The sequence below is a fragment of the Equus przewalskii genome, chromosome 8 (genome assembly GCF_037783145.1).
Source record: "Equus przewalskii isolate Varuska chromosome 8, EquPr2, whole genome shotgun sequence".
In the NCBI taxonomy this organism is placed as follows: domain Eukaryota; kingdom Metazoa; phylum Chordata; class Mammalia; order Perissodactyla; family Equidae; genus Equus; species Equus przewalskii.
The window spans coordinates 35,432,756-35,454,942 of NC_091838.1; the positions used below are offsets into that span (position 1 = coordinate 35,432,756).

General features: G+C 36.8%; 1 protein-coding gene across 4 annotated transcripts in view; it reads left to right on the top strand.

Annotated features, from left to right (window-relative positions):
- The window catches only part of PRKDC (protein kinase, DNA-activated, catalytic subunit), a 202,059-nt gene that overhangs the window by 42,627 nt on the left and 137,245 nt on the right, over positions 1-22,187 (top strand). For all 4 annotated transcript variants that reach the window (XR_011543431.1, XM_070631659.1, XM_070631657.1 and 1 more), the window contains 4 exons: positions 3,084-3,190; positions 5,301-5,391; positions 6,453-6,616; positions 7,313-7,465. Coding sequence is in view for 3 of the 4 variants with exons in the window: in XM_070631659.1 (XP_070487760.1) it covers positions 3,084-3,190; positions 5,301-5,391; positions 6,453-6,616; positions 7,313-7,465 (515 nt within the window). In the remaining variant the exon portion in view is untranslated. The remainder of the gene's footprint in view (positions 1-3,083; positions 3,191-5,300; positions 5,392-6,452; positions 6,617-7,312; positions 7,466-22,187) is intronic.

Here is a 22,187-nt window from a genome sequence, read left to right on the forward strand (position 1 = left end):
TTTGTTGACATAATGATTCAGTTTAGTTCACATAAAATTACTACATTTTTCATAATCTTAAAAGTTATGTAGGACTGTTTGTAATGATGAAATGTTCTGGAGATTGATGGTGGTGATGGTTGCACAACATTGGGAATGTAATTAATACCTCTTAATTGTATACTTAAAAATGGTTAAAAGAATACATTTTGTGTTATGTGTCTTATAGCACAATAAAAAAATGTTATGAAAAATAATGTTAGCTTATTGGCTTAGTGAGCCTGAATAAGTATAGGAAAAACAAACCCAAGTGGAATGAGATGTACACTTGTATTATAGTTAACACTGATAGAAAAAACACATTTCTTTTATCTAAACCAAAATTATTAAACTTCTCATTTATGAAACATCTGCCTTAATTATGTGAATATTGATTCCTGAAATCCTCCCTAGTTAGTTTCTGTAAGTTTTTAAAAAAAATCTGGCATATTTAAAGCATTTTCAGTGCAATTTCCTTATTTTCAGAGAATTTTAGGAACATTCATTTTGTGTACTTAGTTATTTGTATAAATAAGTCAGAACAGAGCTCCTTTAATTTAAGAGACTTTATAATCTAGTTTATTAGTACCCTTTAAATATAAGATAAATTACACACATAAGAAGTAAAGGCCTTTCTCAATTCAGGCACATAGATACACAGACACCTGGAGAGCTTATAGCTTCAGTTCTGCAATTTGAATCATAGCTCAAGAGGCACACAGACACAACACTGACCAGTCCAGATAGTAAGAGCGTTTTTCCCAGTGTACAAAATTCTTAACTAACTTGGACTCCAAAAAATTTTAAAAAGGCTAAAAACCAGGTCCTCCTTTCATCTTTGGCCCATCAGAGAGTGGATCTGTAACATCTGCCCACAGAAGGTCACCAAATGGTCAGCAGACCATAAACCAAAATTCTCAGTCATTGCTGCCACCCATGGGGATTAGCTTATTGGGCATAAGTAAACCAAAAACACAAAATCGTAGAAAGGAGAGCTAGAGAACCAGAAAGCAGAGGTGAGGTTTTATTGTCATTTGGGGTTCATTTCTGGGAGCCAAGAAAAGCCATGCTGGGATTAAACTTCCTGTGAGGTGTCCTTCAGCAATGCAGCTTACTTTTCTAGGCATTTCCAGAACTAGTGAAAAATAACTTCATAGCTATAAGTTATGACTTTACACTGATATAAAATGAACATGTATCAAAGATTTTATTTAACGTTATAGTTAATAAAGGAACTAGTAAGATGTTACACCTAGTTCCTATAACCTGAATCTAATCACGAGAAGACAGAAAACCCAGATAGAGGGACAGTGTACAAAATTATGGCATATGACTTTTGAAATGTCCAAATCATGAAATTCAAGGAAAGACTGAAGAACTCTTTCAGTTTCAAGGAGACTAAATGATAGAACAACTAAATGTAACTTGTGGTTCTGGGCTAAAGATATTATTAGGATCAATGCTGGAACCTGAATGGGGCTGAGGATTAAATGTGGTTAGTGTGTCAAGGTCGCTGTCCTGATCTGGATAGTTGCATGCTGGTTATGTAGGAGAATGTCCTTGTAGGAAATACACACTGAAGTTTTCAGAGGTGGTGGGGTATCAGGTTGGTAACTTACCCTTAAGTGATTCAGAAAAGGAAAGTTTTGTGTATACTTTCAGATTTTCTATAAGTTTATCATTGTTTTCAAAAAATAATTTATAGGAAGGTACTCACAACTAAATATTCTGTTCCTCATTGAGCTTTCACCATAACAGATTTAGTATCCATTGATGATTCTTCCTGAGTCACTTGTTACAATGATAGTTGCAAAACGGTGATTTTCAAACTCCATCATTCCTTTTATACTGGTTGGCATTCAGGTGTAAGAAATAACTTTATTTTCTCACCTATTTATTTATTTATATCAGTTGGGACTTGTGTATTCTTATTTTTTCTGTGGGTCTAATCTTTTAAAGATTTTATGTTTCTTTTTTCTCCCGAAAGCCCCCTGGTACATAGTTGTGTATTTTTAGTTGTGGGTCCTTCTAGTTGTGGCATGTGGTTGCCACCTCAGCATGGCTTGTTGAGTGGTGTCATGTCCATGCCCAGGATTCGATCTGGTGAAACCCTGGGCCACCGAAGTAGAGCGCGCAAACTTAACTACTTGGCCACGGGGCCAGCCCCCTGGGTCTGATCTTTTACTGTTATTACTGACTTTGGTGCTCAGATTGTCTGAGATTTGGCTTGTGTCTAAGAAGTGGGAGCAGGCTTATTTTCTTTGAGCAATTTCTTACTTCCTGGCAACACAGATGATTCAGGCTCTTCTTATAAGTACAAGTCTGCCCAATCTCGAATTAGCCAGTTCTCCAAGGAACCACGCTTCTTTTAGTAGACTAGGGTATTTAAAAGCAAGAAAACCACTGTTAATATTTTTTGTTCTAGAAACATAATTTGGTTTTTTTTTAAAGATTGGCCCTAAGCTAAAGTCTGTTTCCAGTCTTTTTTTTACTTCTCCCCAAAGTCCCCCAGTACATAGTTGTATATCCTAGTTGTAGGTCCTTATGGTTGTGCTATGTGGGATGCCACTTAGCAGGGCTTGATGAGCCATGCTAGGTCTGTGCCCAGGATCTGAACTGGCGAAACCCTGGGCTGCTGAAGTAGAGCACACAAACTTAACCACCTGGCCATGGGGCCGGCCCCTAGAAACTTGATTTTTTAATTGTAATTAAAATTAAGATTTTAATGTCTCTATTTGGCAATGTAGTGTATTCTCCCTAGTATTCATCAAATAAATGAATGGATGCTATTTATTTTTAAAATTTTTTTGATAGGTTTTTTTTAACCTTTTTTCCTTTTCTTCTTCTTCTCCCCAAAGCTCCCCAGTACATAGCTGTAGGTCCTTCTGGATGTGCTAGATGGGGCACCACCTCAACAAGGGTGATGAGTGTTGCCATGTCTGTGCCAAGGATCTGAACTGGCGAAACCCTGGGCTGCTGAAGCGGAGCACGTGAACCCAACCACTTGGTCACAGAGCTGGCCCCATGAATACTGTTTAAAAGTGATTTTTGTTTCCTTTTGGCAGATGAGACCAAGAATAGCTGGCAAGTGTCAGCACTTTCTCGGGCTGCCCAGAAAGGATTTAATAAAGTTGTGCTAAAACATCTGACAAAGACAAAGAGCATTTCATCAGTAAGAAATTCCTTGTATTTTCTTTACCTTAAATAATGCAGAGATCAGATTCTAATGCTTGTGCAAAGTAAAAATCTTCATTTAAAATGTTAGTTATTCTTACATATAAATTCGAGTACAATATAGAAATAATTTCAATATATTTTTAGCAGTAAAAATGTAAACTATATTAACTATTGTCTTGATCTTGTTTTTCTGTTCATCTCAACCTTCAAATGTATTTAGTGGATAATAAGTAATACAGTTTGTATTCAATAGGCAGCTGGAATACTGATATTTTGGATATGTAAGATTGACTCATTTAATGATTAGATCTTAAGCATATCATTTTGTCAAGTTCGATTCATGCCAGTTTTTGTGTTTTTTTCAGTGATAATTTCTTCAGACCAGTGTTTTTAGATGTGACATAAAATGTAATAGGAAAAAATAATGTAAATAGAGAAAACTGAATTAGTGTAAGGAAAATATCTATTTTATATATGAAGTGAAAACTAAAATTTGAAACACTTTTAATGTCTAGAACTGATAAAGCAAACCAGGGTAACTTTTTCCTGTGTCATTTTTTTGACAGTTTTCGATTGAGAGACTTGAATGAAATAGAAATGGTTGTCTAAAATTTTTTTATTGTATTATGACATATAAGTAAAGCAAGGTGAAATTACTTGAGCATTTCTCTAGTTTCGAATAAAATTTCTCTACAGATACATGACCCCTATTCCCTAGGAGAGCAGTTCGAAGTGCGGACCCCTGGGGGCTCCTGGTGCAAGGCAAAACTATTTTTACTCATTGACATTTGTAGTATGGTGTAGTAATGGGTAACACTCTTGGTTCCTTAGCACTTTATTAAACCTTGACCTTTGAGCACACGTTTTTTGGTATTCTGTGTGATGAAACAGGAGGTAGACATAAAGCAGTCTGCTGCATAGTGAAATATGACAGTTGTCTTCAGGAAAAGCACTTGTATCATGCTTTGAGCTGTGAGTTAACATAGCCACTTTTTTCATGAATACCATATTTACTTGAAAGAACAAGTGACAGACAAACTAGCTATTCAGTATTTGGCAGACGTTTTCTCTAAAATAAAGAGAGTGAGCCTGTCATTTCAAAGAAAATGTGTGAGAGTATTTGTTGTCAGTGGTAAAATTCAAGCAGTTAAGTGAAAATTAAAATTTTGGAAAACTTGTAACCATCACCATGAGCTTGATGACTTCTCAGTACTTAAAGATTTTTCTGATGAGATTGGTGGTGATATTAATAAATGTGATTTTTGCATATATAATGAAATGTGGCAACATTTGGAATATCTGCATAACCCAGGAAAACAATATTTTCAGATGAGCAATATATTATGTTACCAAATCATGGATGGATTAAAAATCCACTCAAAGTTAATGATAAACCATGGTATTTTATAATCTAATAGACTACATAAAATTCATTGATAAGGTTTCTGATACCACATTGTAACTAACCTTTAAGAAACTACTACATGTTCACTTTTGGAGTGTATCAAAGAATAAGCATGATTATCTAAAAAGACTATTAAAATGCTCCTCCCTTTTCCAACTACAGTCCTAACAACGTATTACTGGAGCTGTCTTATAGTAAACTAAAAAATAGAGAGATTTTTATATATGTAAAACAGTGCCACTTACGTGAAGTTTTCTGTTTGTTTATTTGGAAAATGCAGTCACTGTTCCTAAAATATCTTACTTGTTAATTTGTAATGGGTTAGTATTTTTAAGTAAAATAATAAATATTTAAATAATTTCTAAGCTTTAACTTCTAATATAATAAATATTGATAAATATGACCCAAATAAGCAAAAGCTCTTTGGGGATCCTCAGTATTTTTATGGGTCCAAAAAGCCCTGCCAAAACTTTGGAACTGCTGGCCTAGGAAATGGAATCTAACTGCAAAATTGGAAGAGATCTGACTTCTCTTCACAAATTTGCAATAAAATTACAGCAGTACTATGTAGGATATGATGAACATTGGGCGACATTAACACAATGGAGAGGGTTTAAAATAGTTTTTCTTTCCTGTGATAATTCTCTTTAATTTTTAACTCAGTTATCATCACATGTAATACAGTTGTTCACATTTGCAGAATGAAGCACTGTCCTTAGAAGAAGTGAGGATTAGAGTAGTACGGATACTTGGCTCTCTAGGAGGACAAATAAACAAGAATCTCGTAACAGGTAAACTTTCCTTAACATAAATGAACCTTGGTATGTGTGTTTGAACTTTAATTTGGCTGTATATAGATCATGGTATATTCTGATATCATGATAATCACATACATTTGCTCCTATATATGATGTATATATTTTCAAGTAAGATTACAAAGAATAATGTTTGCTTAATGAAATACTTTTCTTGTCCTCATGCAATCTGAATAATTCAATACACTACAGGGAAAATATTCTAGTTTGATTGGTGAAGAATGTTTTCCACTTTGAAATAGAATTTAAGTTGACATTCTTTTCTATATTAAACATTGTGTCAGGTATTCAAAGTTAATCTTTTTTAAACCTGATATTCTTTATATTTGGATATTTTTAGGTTGTTTTTGATAAGAATTAATGTTTTTGATTAGTAAAAATTCCATCTGTATTTTTACTTGTGGAGTTTTATATTAAATATACTGGTGACTTTTGGTTATTTAGGAAATTAGAGCCTATAATTGGGAAAAAAGTGTTAAAAGAAATTTTTTTTAAAAGATTTTAATTTTCCGTTTTCTCCCCAAAGCCCCCGGTACATAGTTGCGTATTTTTAGTTGTGAGTCCTTCTGGTTGTGGCATGTGGGATGCCGCCTCAGCATGGCTTGACAAGCAGTGCCATGTCTGTGCCTAGGATCCGAACCAGCAAAACCCTGGGCTGCCAAGGTGGATTGAGTGAACTTAACCACTTGGCCACAGGGCTGGCCCTGTAAAAGAGGAATTTTTTAATAAAAATGTTCATTTTTCACTTTTCCACAGAATACATTCAGTAACTCTTAGTGAAATTAAAAATTAAACATTCCAGACTGTTAGACTTGTTTAAAAATACTTTTACTTTAAATCAAATTTAGAAATAGTATATCAGTGATTTCCAGTGTTGTAATTACATGTCTGAAGTAAAACAAAACAAAAAGGGAAAGGTTAGTGAAGTGCTTAACTGAAAAGTATAACTGCATTCTGCGTTCACTAATGAATTGTAGAGCCATTGGTATTTAAGCTAAGATTTTGAATGAAAAAACACTCTTAATCTTCTTTAACAGCTGCATCATCAGATGAAATGATGAAGAAGTGTGTGGCATGGGACAGAGAAAAAAGACTCCGTTTTGCAGTACCATTTATGGAGATGAAGCCTGTCATTTATCTGGATCTATTCCTGCCTCGGGTCACCGAGTTAGCTCTTTCAGCTAGTGACAGGCAGACTAAAGTACTTTTATTTTTCATTCCTCATTATTTAGAGTCTATTGTTTTTAGACATATTTGTTAGGAAATAGATAATATACTTCAGCCATTCCAATATCACTAATTTTGTATTTTCTGTAATATGGTAATTAGAAAGCTACTCATTTATCAGAAACACATGTCATTGATAAATGAAAGTTAATCATAAGTCATCTTAATAGATAATAACCTGGCAAAACATTAATATATCAGAAACTCTTCATAATAGAAAATGCAGTACAGAGGACATTTCAAAGTGATTTTCAGTCTATGCTTGATTATCTCTTCAACCTAGGAGATTAGAAACAATCTCAAGTTTTTATGTTAATTCATAAATATCCAAAGTGCTTCAAAAATATTTTTATTAAAAGTAGTGATAGGTTGAAAATAGTGCCAACAAATGAAGCACAGTTCTGTAATATGGCAGCGTTGAAATATATTTCTTATGAATGTATTAGACCCAATATTTAAAACCTTTAAATTTCAATTCTTAACTCTTGCATAAAGATGAAAGTGAACAGATGCATTAATGTTATACGACAAGAAGTGCTACTGCCAGTTATTTTATATTTGGGTATGATAGCTATCTGCTACGAAGTTTTTCTTTTTAAAGGGCTAAGTTGAGTAACATTTCTTGTAAATATGAAAACTTAAACTTTGCTGAACTCCTTGCCTGTTTTAGGTTGCAGCTTGTGAATTTTTACATAGCATGGTTATGTTTATGTTGGGAAAAGCCACTCAGATGCCTGAAGATGGTCAGGGTTCCCCACCCATGTACCAGCTCTATAAGCGAACTTTTCCTGTTTTACTTCGACTTGCATGTGATGTAGATCAGGTAAATGAATGATTTTGAATCTGAAACAAAGTTTCAAATTTAAAATTTAAAAAACAGTTCTGCAAAATTAAAAGAAATGTTCTACTTCAGTGGTCATCAAAGCTTGCTTCGCAGTGGAATCACCTGGGGATCTTTAAAAAAAATACTGCTACCTGGCTGTTACCCTCAGACTCTGATTTAATTCCTCAGGGATGTGACCTGGGCATTGGGACTTTCAAAAGCTCTCCTGGTGATTTTTAATGTGGACAGTGTTTGAGAATCACTATTCTAGTAAATGGTTACTGAGAGTCTAGGCAGCTAAAGCTGAATTAGCTGTCGCCCCTTTCATGTAGGGACTTACACTCTTTGAAAGAGTGAAGAAGAGATAAGTAACTATGGCCAGTATTCGTGGGAGAGATTGTAAATCTTGGCAAATGGCCTATTACTGGCGACTTTATGGGCAAGTTTTCCATTGCTGCCATGAAGCAGAAAAAAAGAGAGTCTCAATTCATTTTATAAAGCTAACACAACTCTGATACCAGAGTGCGCACATTACAAAAGAATACTAAGTGAAAAACTCATTTATAAATATAGATGGAAAATTCTTCAGTATATCTGAATGAAAACAATCCAGCAATGTATTAAGACGCACCACGATTAAATAGGATTTTTGGTTAAAACTGGAAATTTTCCTTAGAAATAGATTTCAGACTCAGTGATTCTTTCTGTAGAAGCCTAAAAGGCATTTGTCCTGGTAAACTAGGAGTAGTTCAATATTATCTTTATTTATTTATTTATTTATTTTATTTGTATTTAAAAAAATTTTCTATTGCAATAACATTGGTTTATAATGTTATATAAATTTGAGGTGTACATTGTAATATATTTTGAATACTGTGTAGATTACATCATGTTCACCATCCAAAGACTAATTACAATCCATCACCACACACATGTGCCAAACACCCCTTTCGCCCCTCTCTGGCCCCAGTTCCCCTCTGGTAACCAGCAATCCAATCTCTGTTGCTATGTGTTTGTTTGTCATTTTTATCTTCTACTTATGAGTGAGATCATAAGGTATTTGACTTTCTCTCTCTGAATTATTTCACTTAGCATAATACCCTCAAGGTCCATCCATGTTGTCACAAATGGATGGATTTCATCATTTCTTATGGCTGAGTGGTATTCCATTATGTATATATACCACATTTCTTTATTCATTTGTGCCTTGATGGGCACCTAGGTTGCTTCCAAGTCTTGGCTATTGTGAATAAGGCTGCACTGAACATAGGGGTGACTGTATCTTTGTGCATTTGTGTTTTCAATTTCTTTGGACAAATAGCTGGCAGTGGAATAGCTGGATTATATGCTGGATCTATTCTTAATTTTCTGATGAATCTCCATACTGTTTCCCATAGTGGCTGCACCAGTTTGTACTCCCACCAGCAGTGTACGAGGGTCCCTTTCTCTCCATGTCCTCTCCAACACTCATTGTTTCCTGTCTTGTTAATTATAGCCATTTTGACGGGAGCGAGATGATATCTCATTGTAGTTTTGATTTACGTTTCCTTGATAGTTAATGAGGTTGAACATCTTTTTATGTGCCTGTTTTCCATCTTTATATCTTCATTAGAGAAATGTCTGTTCAGATCTTTTGCCCATGTTTTAATTGGGTTGTTAGTTGTTTTGTTGTTGAGATGTATGAGCTCTTTGTATATTTTGAATATTAATCTCTTATCTGAACTATGGTTTGCAAATATCTTCTCCCAATTGTTAGGTTATCTTTTTGTTTTGTTGATGGTTTCCTTTGCTGTGCAGAAGCTTTTTAGTTTCCTGTAGTCCCATTTGTTTATTTTTTCTTTTGTTTCCCTCCCCGATGAGACATGGTATTTGAAAAAATCCTGCTAAGACCGATGTCACAGAGCGTACTGCCTATGTTTTCTTCTAGAAGTTTAGTGGTTTCAGATCTTACATTCAAGTCTTTAATCCATTTTGAGTTGATTTTTGTGCATGGTGTAAGATAATGGTCTACTGTCATTCTTTTGCATGTGGCTGTCCAGTTTTCCCAACACCATTTATTAAAGAGACTTTCCTTTCTCTATTGTGTGTTCTTGGCTCCCTTGTCAAAAATTGGTTGTCCATATATGTGTCTTTTGTCCATATATGTGTCGGTTTATTTCTGGGCTCTCAATTCTGTTCCATTGATCTGTGTGTCTGTTTTTGTGCCAGTACCGTGCTGTTTTGATTACTGTATCTTTGTAGCATATTTTGAAATCAGGGAGTGTGATACCTCCAGCTGTGTTCTTTTTTCTCAGTATTCCTTTGGCTATTCAGGGTCTTTTGTTGTTCTGTATAAATTTTAGGATTCTTTGTTCTATTTCTGTGAAAAATGTTGTTGCAACATTGATAGGGATTGCATTGAATCTGTAGATTGCTTTCGCAAGTATGCATATTTTAACTATGTTAATTCTTCCAATCCAAGAGCATGGAATATCTTTCCATTTCTTTGTTTTCTTCAGTTTCTTTCAACAGTGTTTTATAGTTTTCAGCGTAGAGATCTTTCAGCTCTTTGCTTAAGTTTATTCCTAGGTATTTTATTTTTTTGTTGCAATGCTAAATGTCACTATTCTTTTTTTTTCTTTCAAATTTGCGTAGTTTTTTATTTTATTGAGTTAATGATAGGTTACAATCTTGTGTGATTTCAGTTGTACATTATTGTTTGTCATTTGTGTTGTAGGTGCACCATTTCACCCTTTGTGCCCACCCCCACCCCACCTTTCCCCTGGTAGCCACTAATATGTTCTTTTTGTCCATATTTTTAAATTCCTCATATGAGTGGAGTCATACAGAGATTATCTTTCTCTAACTGGCTTATTTCACTTAACGTAATTCCCTCAAGGTCCATCCATGTTTTTGCAAATGGGATCATTTTGTTCTGTTTTGCAGCTGAGTAGTATTCCATTGTATATATGTACCACAACTTCTTTATCCATTTATCTGTTGATGGGCACTTAGGTTGCTTCCATGTCTTGGCTATTGTAAATAATGCTGCAATGAACATTGGGGTGTATAGGACTTGTGGAATTGCTGACTTCAAGCTCTTTGGATAGATACCCAGTAGTGGAATGGCTGGATCGTATGGTAGTTCTATTTTTAATTTTTTGAGGAATCTCCATACTGTTTTCCATAGTGACTGCACTAGTTTGCATTCCCACCAGCAGTGTATGAGGGTTCCATTCTCTCCACAACCTCTCCAACATTTGTTACTATTAGATTTAGATATTTTTGTCATTCTAATGGGTGCAAGGTGATATCTTAGTGTAGTTTTGATTTGCATTTCCCTGATGATCATGGATGATGAGCATCTTTTCATGTGCCTATTGGCCATCCATATATCTTCTTTGAAGAAATGTCTGTTCATGTCTCCAGCCCATTTTTTGATCGGGTTGTTTGATTTTTTTGTTGTTGAGTTGTGAGAGTTCTTTATATATTATGGATATTAAGCCTTTGTCAGATATATGACTTGCAAATATTTTTTCCCAGTTAATGGGTTGTTTTTTTGTTTCAATCCTGTTTTCATTTGCCTTGAAGAAACTTTTTAGTCTGATGAAGTCCCATTTGTTTATTCTTTCTATTGTTTCCCTTCTCTGAGAAGACATGGTGTCCGAAAAGGTCCTTTTAATACTGATGTCAAAGAGTGTACTGCCTATGTTTTCTTCTAGAAGCCTTATGGTTTCAGGTCTCACCTTTAGGTCTTTAATCCATTTTGAGTTTATTTTTGTTAATGGTGAAAAAGAATAGTCACTTTTCATTCTTTTACATATGGCTTTCCAGTTTTCCCAGCACCATTTGTTGAAAAGACTTTCTTTTCTCCATTGTATGCCCTCAGCTCCTTTGTCAAAGATAAGCTGTCCATAGATGTGTGGTGTTGTTTCTGGGCTTTCAATTCTGTTCCATTGATCTGTGCACCTGTTTTTGTACCAGTAGCATGCTGTTTTGATTACTGTAGTTTTGTAGTAAGTTTTGAAGTCAGGGATTGTGATGCCTCCCGTTTTGTTCTTTTTTCTCAGGATTGCTTTAGCAGTTCGGGGTCTTTTGTTGCCCCATATAAATTTTAGGATTCGTTGTTCTAATTCTGTAAAGAATGTCACTGGGATTCTGATTGGGATAGCGTTGAATCTGTAGATTGCTTTAGGTAGAACGGACATTTTAACTATGTTTATTCTTCCAATCCATGTACATGGAATGTCTTTCCATCTCCTTATGCCGTCATCCAATTCTTTCAGAAAGGCCTTGTAATTTTCATTATATATGTCTTTCACTTCCTTAGTTAAATTTACCCCAAGGTATTTTATTCCTTTTGTTGCGATTGTGAATGGTATTGTGTTCTTGATTTCTTTTTCTGTTAGTTCATTGTTAGAATATAGAAATGCTACTGATTTATGCAAATTGATTTTATACCCTGCAACTTTGCTGTAGTTGTTGATTACTTCTAAGAGTTTTCCAATGGATTCTTTGGGGTTTTCTATATATAAGATCATGTTGTCTGCAAACAGCGAGAGTTTCACTTCTTCCCTCCCTATTTGGATTCCTTTTGTTCCTTTCTCTTGCTTGATTGCTCTGGCCAGGACCTCCAGTACCATGTTAAATAAGAGTGGTGATAGAGGGCATCCTTGTCTGGTTCCTGTTTTCAAGGGGATGGCACTCAGTTGTTGCCCATTGAGTATGATGCTGGCTGTGGGCTTGTCATATATGGCCTTTATTATGTTGAGGTAGTTCCCTTCTATGACCATTTTGTTCAGAGTTTTTTATCATAAATGGCTGTTGGATCTTGTCAAATGCTTTCTCTGCATCTATTGAGATGATCACGTGGTTTTTATTCCTCAGTTTGTTGATGTGGTGTATCACGTTGATTGATTTGCGGATGTTGAACCATCCCTGTGTCCCTGGTATGAATCCCACTTGATCATGATGAATGATCCTTTGGATGAATTGCTGAATTCTGGTGGCCCAAATTTTGTTTAGAATTTTTACATCTGTGTTCATCAGTGATATTGGCCTGTAGTTCTCTTTTTTCGTGGTGTCCTTGTCTGGCTTTGGTATCAGCCTGATGTTGGCCTCACAGAATATGTTAGGAAGTGTTCCATCCTCCCTAATTTTTTGGAATAGCTTGAAAAGGATAGGTATTAAATCCTCTCTGAAAGTTTGGTAGAATTCCCCAGGAAAGCCATCTGGTCCTGGGGTTTTATTCTTTGGGATGCTTTTGATTGCTGTTTCAATCTCTTTCCTTCTGATTGGTCTGTTCAAATTGTCTGCTTCTTCTTGAGTGAGCTTTCGGAGATTGTAGGAGTCCAAGAATTTCTCCATTTCCTCTAGGTTATCCATTCTGTTAGCATAGAGTTTTTCGTAGTATTCTCATATAATCCATTGTATTTCTGCAGAGTCTGTTATTTCTTCTCTTTCATTTCTGATTTTGTTTATTTGAGCTTTCTCCCTTTTTTTCTTTGTAAGTCTGGCTAGGGGTTTGTCAATTTTATCTATCTTCTCAAAGAACCAGCTCTTTGTTTCATTGATCCTTTCTACCGCCTTTTTCGTTTCAATAGTATTTATTTCTGCTGTGATTTTTATTTCTCTCTCCTTCTGCTGACTTTGGGCTTTATTTGTTCTTCTTTCTCTAGTTCAGTTAGGTATAGTTTAAGATTGCTTATTTGGGATTTTTCTTGTTTGTTAAGATGTACCTGTATTGCGATGACTTTTCCTCTTAGTACAGCTTTTGCTGTATCCCATATGAGTTGGTATGGCATGTTACCATTTTCGTTAGTTTCTAGGTATTTTTTGATTTCTACTTTAATTTCTTCAATGATCCATTGCTTGTTCAGTAGTGTGTTGTTTAGTCTCCACATCTTTCTGCCTTTCTCAGCTTTTTTCTTGTAATTAATTTCTAGCCTTATAGCATTTTGATCAGAGAAGATGCTTGTTATTATTTCAATTTTTTTAAATTTGTAGAGGCTTGCCTTGTTTCCCAACATATGGTCTATCCTTGAGAATGTTCCATGTTCACTTGAGAAGAATGTGTATTCTGCTTTTTCAGGATGAAGTGATCTATATACGTCTATTAAGTCCAATTGTTTTAGTTTTTTGTTTAGCTCCACTGTTTCTTTGTTGATTTTGTGTCTGGATGATCTGTCCATTGATGTGAGTGGGGTGTTGAGGTCCCCTACTATTATTGTATTGTTTTTAACATCTTCCTTTAGGTCTGTTAATAGTTGCTTTATGAACCTTGGTGCTCCTATGTTGGGTGCATAGATATTTATAAGCGTTATTTCTTCTTGATGAAGTGTCCCTTTGATCGTTATATATTGTCCTTCTGTGTCTCTCTTTACCTGTCTTATTTTGAAATCCACATTGTCTGATATAAGAATTGCAACACCTGCTTTTTTTTCCGTGCTATTAGCTTGAAGTACTGTCCTCCACCCCTTCACTCTGAGCCTGTGTTTGTCCTTGGGGCTGAGGTGTGTTTCCTGGAGGCAACAAGTTGTTGGATCTTGTTATTTAATCCATTTTGCCACTCTGTGTCTTTTTATTGGAGCGTTCAATCTGTTTACATTGAGAGTGATTATTGATGCATGTGGACTTAAAACTGTCAATCTGTTGCTCATTATCTGGCTTTCCTGCTTTTCTCTTCCTGTGTGCTTTATCCTACCTATTTGATACTGCAATTTTTATGCTGGGTTTCTTAGATTTTTGCTTATTTATGTTTTGTGTCTGTGTTCTGTTCTTTAGTTTAGTGTCTACCCTGAAGTTTGTATTTAGAATCTCGTGTATAATATAGTCTTTTCTCTGCTGGTCTCTTACTTACTTGGCCTAGACTAATTTAGTCCCTTTGCTCTTCTCCTCCTAAATTATTATTTTCACTTCTTGTTCCAACTTGTGTTATGAGTTTGTAGTTAGAGTGATAAGATCGTCTTTGCTTTGGTAGTTTCCTTACCTTTATCCTAATGCTATAGTTGAATATTTGCTATCCTGTTCTGGTTCTATTTATCTGTCTCCCTACTCTGTGGTTTGTGATCCCTGTCTCCCTTTTTTCTTTTCTCAGGTATGAGAGCCTTCTTGAGGATTTCTTGTAGTGGAGGACTTTTGGTTACAAATTCCCTTAACTTTTGTTTGTCTGGAAAAGATTTAATTTCTCCCTCATATCTGAAGGATATTCTTGCTGGATGGAGTATTCTTGGCTGAAGATTTTTCTCTTTTAAAGCTTTGAATATGTCAGTCCATTCTCTCCTAGCTTGTAAGGTTTCTGCAGAGAAATCTGCTGAAAGTCTGATAGGGGCTCCTTTGTAGGTAATTCTCTTTTGTTATGCAGCCCTGAGTATTCTTTCTTTGTCATTCCTTTTTGCCATTTGTACTACTATATGCTTTGCAGTAGGCCTTTTTACATTGACAAATCTAGGAGATCTGAAAGCTTCCTCTACACACATTTCTCCCTCAATCCCTAGATTTGGGAAGTTCTCTTCTATAATTTCATTAAGCACACTTTCTGCTCCATTTTCCTTTTCTACGTTCTCAGGAATTCCTATGATCCTTAAATTCTTTCTCCTCATTGAATCTGCTGTCTCTCTAATACTTTCCTCATTCTTTTTAATCCGTAGTTCTCTTTCTTCCTCTGTCTAGAGCCATTCAGCCTGTCTATCTTCGATTATGCTAATTTGCTCTTCTATGGAGTCTACCCGGGCATTCAGGGAATCCGTATTCTGTTTTATCTGGTCCATTGTGTTTTTCATCTCTAGTAATTCTGTTTGATTCTTCTTTATAATTTCAATCTCTTTTGTGAAGTAACTCTAGAACTCAGCTTGTTTCTCTTTCTCTCTACCTCCTTAAGTGTTTTGATTATAGCTGCTCTGAACTCATTTTCATTTAGTTTACCTAGTTCCAAGTCCTCAGGACTTAATTCTATGTTTTTATTGTTTTCCTTCTGGTCTGGGGCTTTTATAAATTGCGGGATGGTAGAGGAGCGGTCTTCTCATGTGGTGGTAGAATTTGGTTGCAGTTACCGCCTGTCGCCACTAGATGGGGTCGAGAGCCGCATGTTCTGAGCTCTCCGCCTTCGGGCAAGATGTCGGTGCCCAGTGCGCCTTGCCGGGGCAGGGGCGTGGGCGGTTTGTCTCGCGCACCGATCTGGATTCGATCACTTCTGTTCTCTGGTCTCCTGGGGCCCTGCGTTTATGGGGTCGCCGCGCAGGGAAGCTTTCTGCAGTCAGCGGGTTTCCACTGTATTGGCAGCGGGAGTCCTAGACAATCCCCTGGTTGCGTGGCCCCTCCCCCGCTCCTTCCTGGACCTGCGCGGCGATCCCAGTTTCTAGGGGATGGAGCGATGTTCTCTCTTACCCCATTCCAGCTCCTCTGAGGTGGGCAGTAGGGTCTCCGTCTTCTGTCTTTTGATACTCCAGGTCTCTGAGTCCTGGCATTAGGTTCATTAGCTGAAATTCAGGGTTTTTTTTTTTTTTTTTTTTTTTTCTCCCCGTCCTTTGTTGTATTTGGGAGGGGAGATAGTCCCAGGTCAGCTCACCCCACCATTTTGCTCCGCCTTTAAATGTCGCTATTCTTAATTTCTCTTTCTGCCACTTAATTTTTAGTGTATGGAAATGTAACTGATTTTTGTATGTTGATTTGGTATCCTGCAACTTTATTGTAGCAGGATTGATTATTTCTAAAAATTTTTAGTGGATTCTTTGGGGTTTTCTACATATAAAATCATGTTATCTGCACACAGTGACAGTTTCACTTCTTCTTTTCTAATTCGGATCCCTTTTATGTCTTTTTCTTGCCTGATTGCTCTGGCTAAGACTCCAATACTACGTTAAATAAGAGTGCTGGAAGTGGGCATCCTTGTCTGATTCCTGTTCTTAGAGGGATAGCTTTCAGTTTTTCTCCATTGAGAATGATATTAGCTATGGGTTTGTCATGTATGGCCTTTATTATGTTGAGGTATTTTCCTTCTATAAGCCCATTTTATTTAGAGTTTTTATCATAAATGGATGCTATATATTGTAAAATGCTTTCTCTGCACCTATTAAGATGCTCATGTGATTTTCATTCTTCATTTTGTTAATGTGGTTTATTACATTGATTTATTTGCAGATGTTGAATCATCCCTGAATGCCTGGAGTGAATCGCACTTGATCATAGTGTATGATTTTTTTAATGTATTGTTCTATTCAATTTACTAGTATTTTGTTGAGGATATTTGCATTGATGTTCATCACTGATATTGGCCTGTAATTTTCTTTTTTTGTGTTGTCCTTGTCTGGGTTTGGTGTCAGGGTAATGTTGGCTCTGTAGAATGAGTTAGGAAGCTTCCCCACCTCTTCCATTTTTTGGAAGAGTTTGAGAAGAATAGCTATTAAGTCTTCTTTGAATGTTTGGTAGAATTTACCAGGGAAGCCATCTGGTCCTGGACTTTTATTTATTGGGAGGCTTTTGATTAGTTTTGATCTCCTTACTGGTGATTAGTGTATTCAGATTCTCTTTCTTCTTGATCAAGCTTTGGAAGGTTGTAGGATTCCGAAAACTTATCCATTTCTTGTAGATATCCAGTTTGTTGACATATAGCTTTTCATAGTATTTCCCTATAATCTTTTGTATTTCTGAGGTGTCTGTTGTAATTTCTCCTCTTTTGTTTCTGATTTTATTCACTTGAGGCTTCTCTCTTTTTTTCTTGGTGACTCTAGCTAAAGATGTGTCAATTTTGTTTTTCTTTTCAAAGTTCCACCTCTTGGGTTCATTGATTTTTTTTCTATTTTTTAGTCTCCATTTCATTTATTTCTGCTCTGATTTTGGTTTTTTGTTTTCTGCTTTATCTTCCCAAAGCCCCCTTACATAGTTGTATATCTTAGTTGCAGGTCCTTCTAGTTGTGGGTTTCTGCTCTGATTTTTATTATTTCCTTCCTTCTCCTGATTTGGTGCTTTGTTTGTTCTTCATTTTCCAGTTCCTTTAGGTGTACTGTTAGATTGTTTGTTTGCGATCTTTCTTCTTTGTTGAGGTAGGCCTGAATTGCTATAAACTTCCCTCTTAGAACTCTTTTTGCTGTATCCCATAGATGTTGGCATAATGTATTTTCATTTCCATTTGTCTCCAAGTATTTTTTAATTTCTCTTTTGATTTCTTCATTGACCCAGTCTTTATTCAGTAGCATTTTGTTTAATCTCCACATATTTGTGGCTTTTCTGGTTTTCTTCCTGATATTGATCTCTAGTTTCATATGTTTGTGGTCAGAAAAACTGCTTGGTATTAGTTTGATTTTCTTATACTTATTGAGGCTTGTTTTGTGGCCTGATATGTGATCAATCCTGGAGAATGTTCCGTGAGCATCTGAAAAGAATGTGTATTCGTCGTTTTTGGATGAAATGTTCTATATATGTCTATTAAATCAGTCTGGTCAAATGTTTTGTTTAAGGGCAATGTTTCCTTATTGATCTTCTGAATGGATGATCTATCCATTGGTGTAAGTAGAGTGTTCAAGTCCCCTACTGTTCTTGTGTTACTTTCTATTTCTCCTTTTATGTCTGTTAATAATTGCTTTATATATTTAGGTGCGCCTATGTTGGGTGCATAGATATTTACAAGTATCATATCGTATTGTTGGATTGTTCTCTTTATCATGTAGTGCCCATCTTTGTCTCTTGTTACATTTTTTGTTTTAAAGTCTATTTTGTCTGATATAAGCATTGCTACTCCAGCTTTCGTTTCTTTGCCATTTTCATGGAGTATCTTTTTCCATCCCTTCACTTTCAGTTTGCAAGTGTCTTTAGGTGTGAAGTGTGTCTCTCATATGCAGCATGTATATGGGTCTTGTTTTTTTGTCCAGTTGGCCACCCTGCGCCTTTTGATTGGAGCATTTAGTCGATTGACATTTACAGTAGATGTTGACAAATATGTATTTATTGCCATTTTGTTACTTTTTTTTCTGGGTGTTTTAGTAGTTCTTCTGTGTTCCTTTCTTCTTCTCTTCCTTTCTTCCCTTGTGGTTTGATGGCTTTCTTTAGTAATATGTTTGACTTCCTTTCTCTTAGTTTTGTATTTATTATAGGTTTCTGGTTTGTCATTACCATGAGGTTCATATACAGTAATCTATGTATTCATTTATCTCTCTTGAGTTGATCATCACTTTAGTTTGACCTCTTTCTAAAAGCTTTACTCTTTTACTCCCCTCCTCCAACATTTATCTTTTTGGTATCATATCTAACCTCTTATCTTGTGTGTTTGTATCCATTACCCTCTTATGACTGAAATAGGTAATTTTACTACTTTTGTCTTTTAACCTTCAGATTATCTTTATAGGTAGTTGATCTGCTACCTTTACTGTATTTTTGCCTTTGCTAGTGATTTATTGCCCTTTTTCCTTTTTTTTTTTTTTAAATAATTTCCTTAATCCTATTTGTGGTCTTCTGTTTCCCACTTAAATAAGTCCCTTTAGCATTTCTTGTAGAACTGTACTTTTGGTGATAAACTCCTTTAGTCTTTGCTTATCTGGGAAACTCTTTATCTCTCACTCCATTCTGAATGATAATCTTGCTGTGTAGAGTATTCATGACTGTAGGTTTTTTGTTTACAGCACTTCAAATATATCGTGCCACTCTCTTGTAGGCTGTAGGGTTTTGGCTGAGAAGTCACCTGATAGCCTTATGGGATTTCCTTTGTATGTCACTTGTTGCCTTTCTCTTGCAGCTGTTAGGATTGTCTCTTTATCTTTAATTCTTGACATTTTAATTATAATGTTTCTTTGTGTGGGCCCCTTTGGGTTTATCTTGTTTGGTCCTCTCTGTGCTTCCTGTATTTGGATGTCTGTTTCCTTCCTTAGGTTAGGAAAGTTTTGAGCTTTTATTTCTTCAGTTAGAGTCTCTGCTCCTTTGTACTCTCTTCTTCTTCTGGGACACCTATAATATGAATGTTAGTGCACTTGCTGTTGTCCCAGAGTTCCCTTAGACTGTTCTTGTTCTTTTTAATCCTTTTTTTTTTTTCATCTGTTCAACTTGGGTGATTTCCTCTAGTCTTTCATCTAGCTCAGTGATGCATTCTTCTATATCATCTACTCTGCTATTGGGTCCCTCTAGAGAGTTTTTATTTCCAGTATTATATTCTTCATTTCTGATTGTTTGTTTCTTATATTTTCCAGTTCTTTGTTGACGTTCTCACTGAGTTCATCTATTCTTCTCCCAAGATCAGTGAGCATCTTTATGACTGTATGTTTAAACTCTTTGTCAGGTAGATTGTTTATTTCTGTTTCATTTAGTTCTTCTGGGGTTTTGTCCTGTTCCCTTGCTTGGGATGTTTTCATTTGCCTCCTCCTTTTTCCTCTTTCTCTGTTCTTATATCCATGTATTAGGTGAATCAGCTATGTCTTGTGATCTTGGAGAAGCGGCCTTATGTAAGAGACACCTTTTTGAGGCCCAGCACTTGTGCTTCCCTTGTCACCAGTCCAGATGTTCCAGGAGTGACCCTTGTGTAGGGTACATGTGTCCTTCTGCTGTGGCAGGATTGCTCTTACTGCAGGTACCCAGGGAGTCTAGGCTTTCCCACCTGGCCAGCTGTTTGTAAATTGGCTTTGGGGAACCTGAGCAAGTTGGCTGCGAGGTCTAATGGCACACTCCTGTTGCAGTTTTTCTGTTAAGTGAGTGGGCCCCACGTGTGGCCGGTTGCTAGGCTCAGGGGCTTACAATTGCTATAGGCCTCAGGCCTACAAGGCTATTGTCAGCTCTCTTAGGATTGCAGCTGAGTGGGGCTGGCCTTAGACATGGGATCACCGAATTGTTTCAGGCTTTGGAAGGTGGGACCCATAGCTCTGAGGCTGAGGTCTTCTGCTGCTGATAAGCCCCAAGCCCCACAGGTCCACACGCACAGTCAACACAGTCCTGGCCCATGCACACGTCCTGACTCCATGGAGTATACCTAGTTGGCCCAATGCAGTGGCCCCCACACTCTCTGCCAATGCTCCCCCTACTCCACCTGCTTCTTACACAGGCCCTGCCCCACAGTGGTGGACCCACTCACCTGCCTGCAGAGGATCAAGGCACCTAGTCTGTGCAGGCCTACAAGTAGCCTGAGTGCTTTCTGTTGGGTGGGGCCAGTCCCTAGGGCAGGCTGCCTGCCCTGGCTGAGCTAGATTAAATCTGTGCTCTAGTGGGTGGGGCACACCCTGGGCTATCAGCACAGGGGAAGAACTCCGGTGACATCTGCCAGCATCTGTGTCAGCATGCCTGTACTAGGTCACAATAATGGATGCCACCAATGTCTAAGTTCCTGGAGAGGTCTCACCTCTCACTGAGATGCACCCAGAGTCTACCAAGTAAGTGTTTTTCACCACAGGACTGTACGCCTTTCTTTCTGGTGATTTTTGTTTGCTTTCTGAGATGGGTGAATCTGTGTGGGCTCTTTAAGAGCGGGGTTTTTCCACTTATGTCCAGTAACTTTTCTGCGGATATTCCTCATCGTAGTTAATAGACAGCAAAGCCAGATATCATGACACTTGTCTCAGCTGTGCTGAGTCCAAAGTATGCTTATCGCAGTAACGTGCCACTCCTCAGGTCCCCACTCCTCCAGGGAAGGCTGTCTACCTTAGAATTGCTCCTGCTTGGTCAGCTGTGATGCTAATGGCTTGTGAAGGTGGCTTTTTTCTATCCAGAAAGGAATTTCTGCTTCTTCCACCACAGTCAGGACTGTCCCTTGTTGTGGGGGTTCTTTTTATCCCTTGTTTGCTTCGTTCTCATGGATAATTTTTCCAAGAATAGTTGTAACCTCCTTGTGTTCATGGGAGGAGGTAAATTCAGAGTCCGCCTACACCACCATCTTGACAAGACAAGTCAATATTATATTTAATGTGATAAAGAATGTCTACCTGAATGTCACAGTCAAATCATCCCCAGTCGTGAAGCATTAACTGTCTTGTGCTTTGGCCAGGACTGAAGCCCTTGGTGACACACAGTTGGCCTCTTGACAGGCACCTTCAGAACCTACCTGGAGTGGTGCCTGTTGCTTGGTGTGGTTGCTCAGTATAGGTTCACTTGTATGTAGTTAGTTCTTTGCAGTGGTTAGTATCTGGGCCTCTCAACAGGCTGTGGATTCTAAGGACAGGGACATTATAAAGGAAGGAGAAAAGATTATTATTTTGAATATATACTTTTTTAATCTTGAAAGCCCAATAATATCAACTGATAAACTCTGAGAATTAATAAAGGAAGCTGATGAATTACAAAATAGAATTCTCATCTATCAGTATTCTCACGTATCTCATATATCAGTATTGACCACTTGGAAAATATGTCTACAGCATTCCGTTCATCAAAGTTTCAAAAAATATATATAAAATGTCTGAGAATAAACTTCAATATGCCAGACAAACATATATTTTATGAATATAAAATGAATATGCTATGTACCTGAGTTAGAAGAATCACTATTGCAAAAATGCCAGCTCTCCTCAAATCAATCAATGCATTTGGTATCATTATAGCAAAAGCCCCAAATTGATTTCATTTTGAACCTAAAAAGTAATCTGAAAGAATGATTACTTGAGCCAAATCAAGAAAAATTTTGAAAGAGTCGAGTACTGAAGGGAGTCTTGCCGTAACAGATGTTAAAAAGAAACCATATTAGTTAAATGTCGAACTAGTACACAGATTGGTGGGACAGTCTGGTAGTTGGGAAGTGGATGCAGGCATCTGCATAAAAATTGTACATATGGTAGAA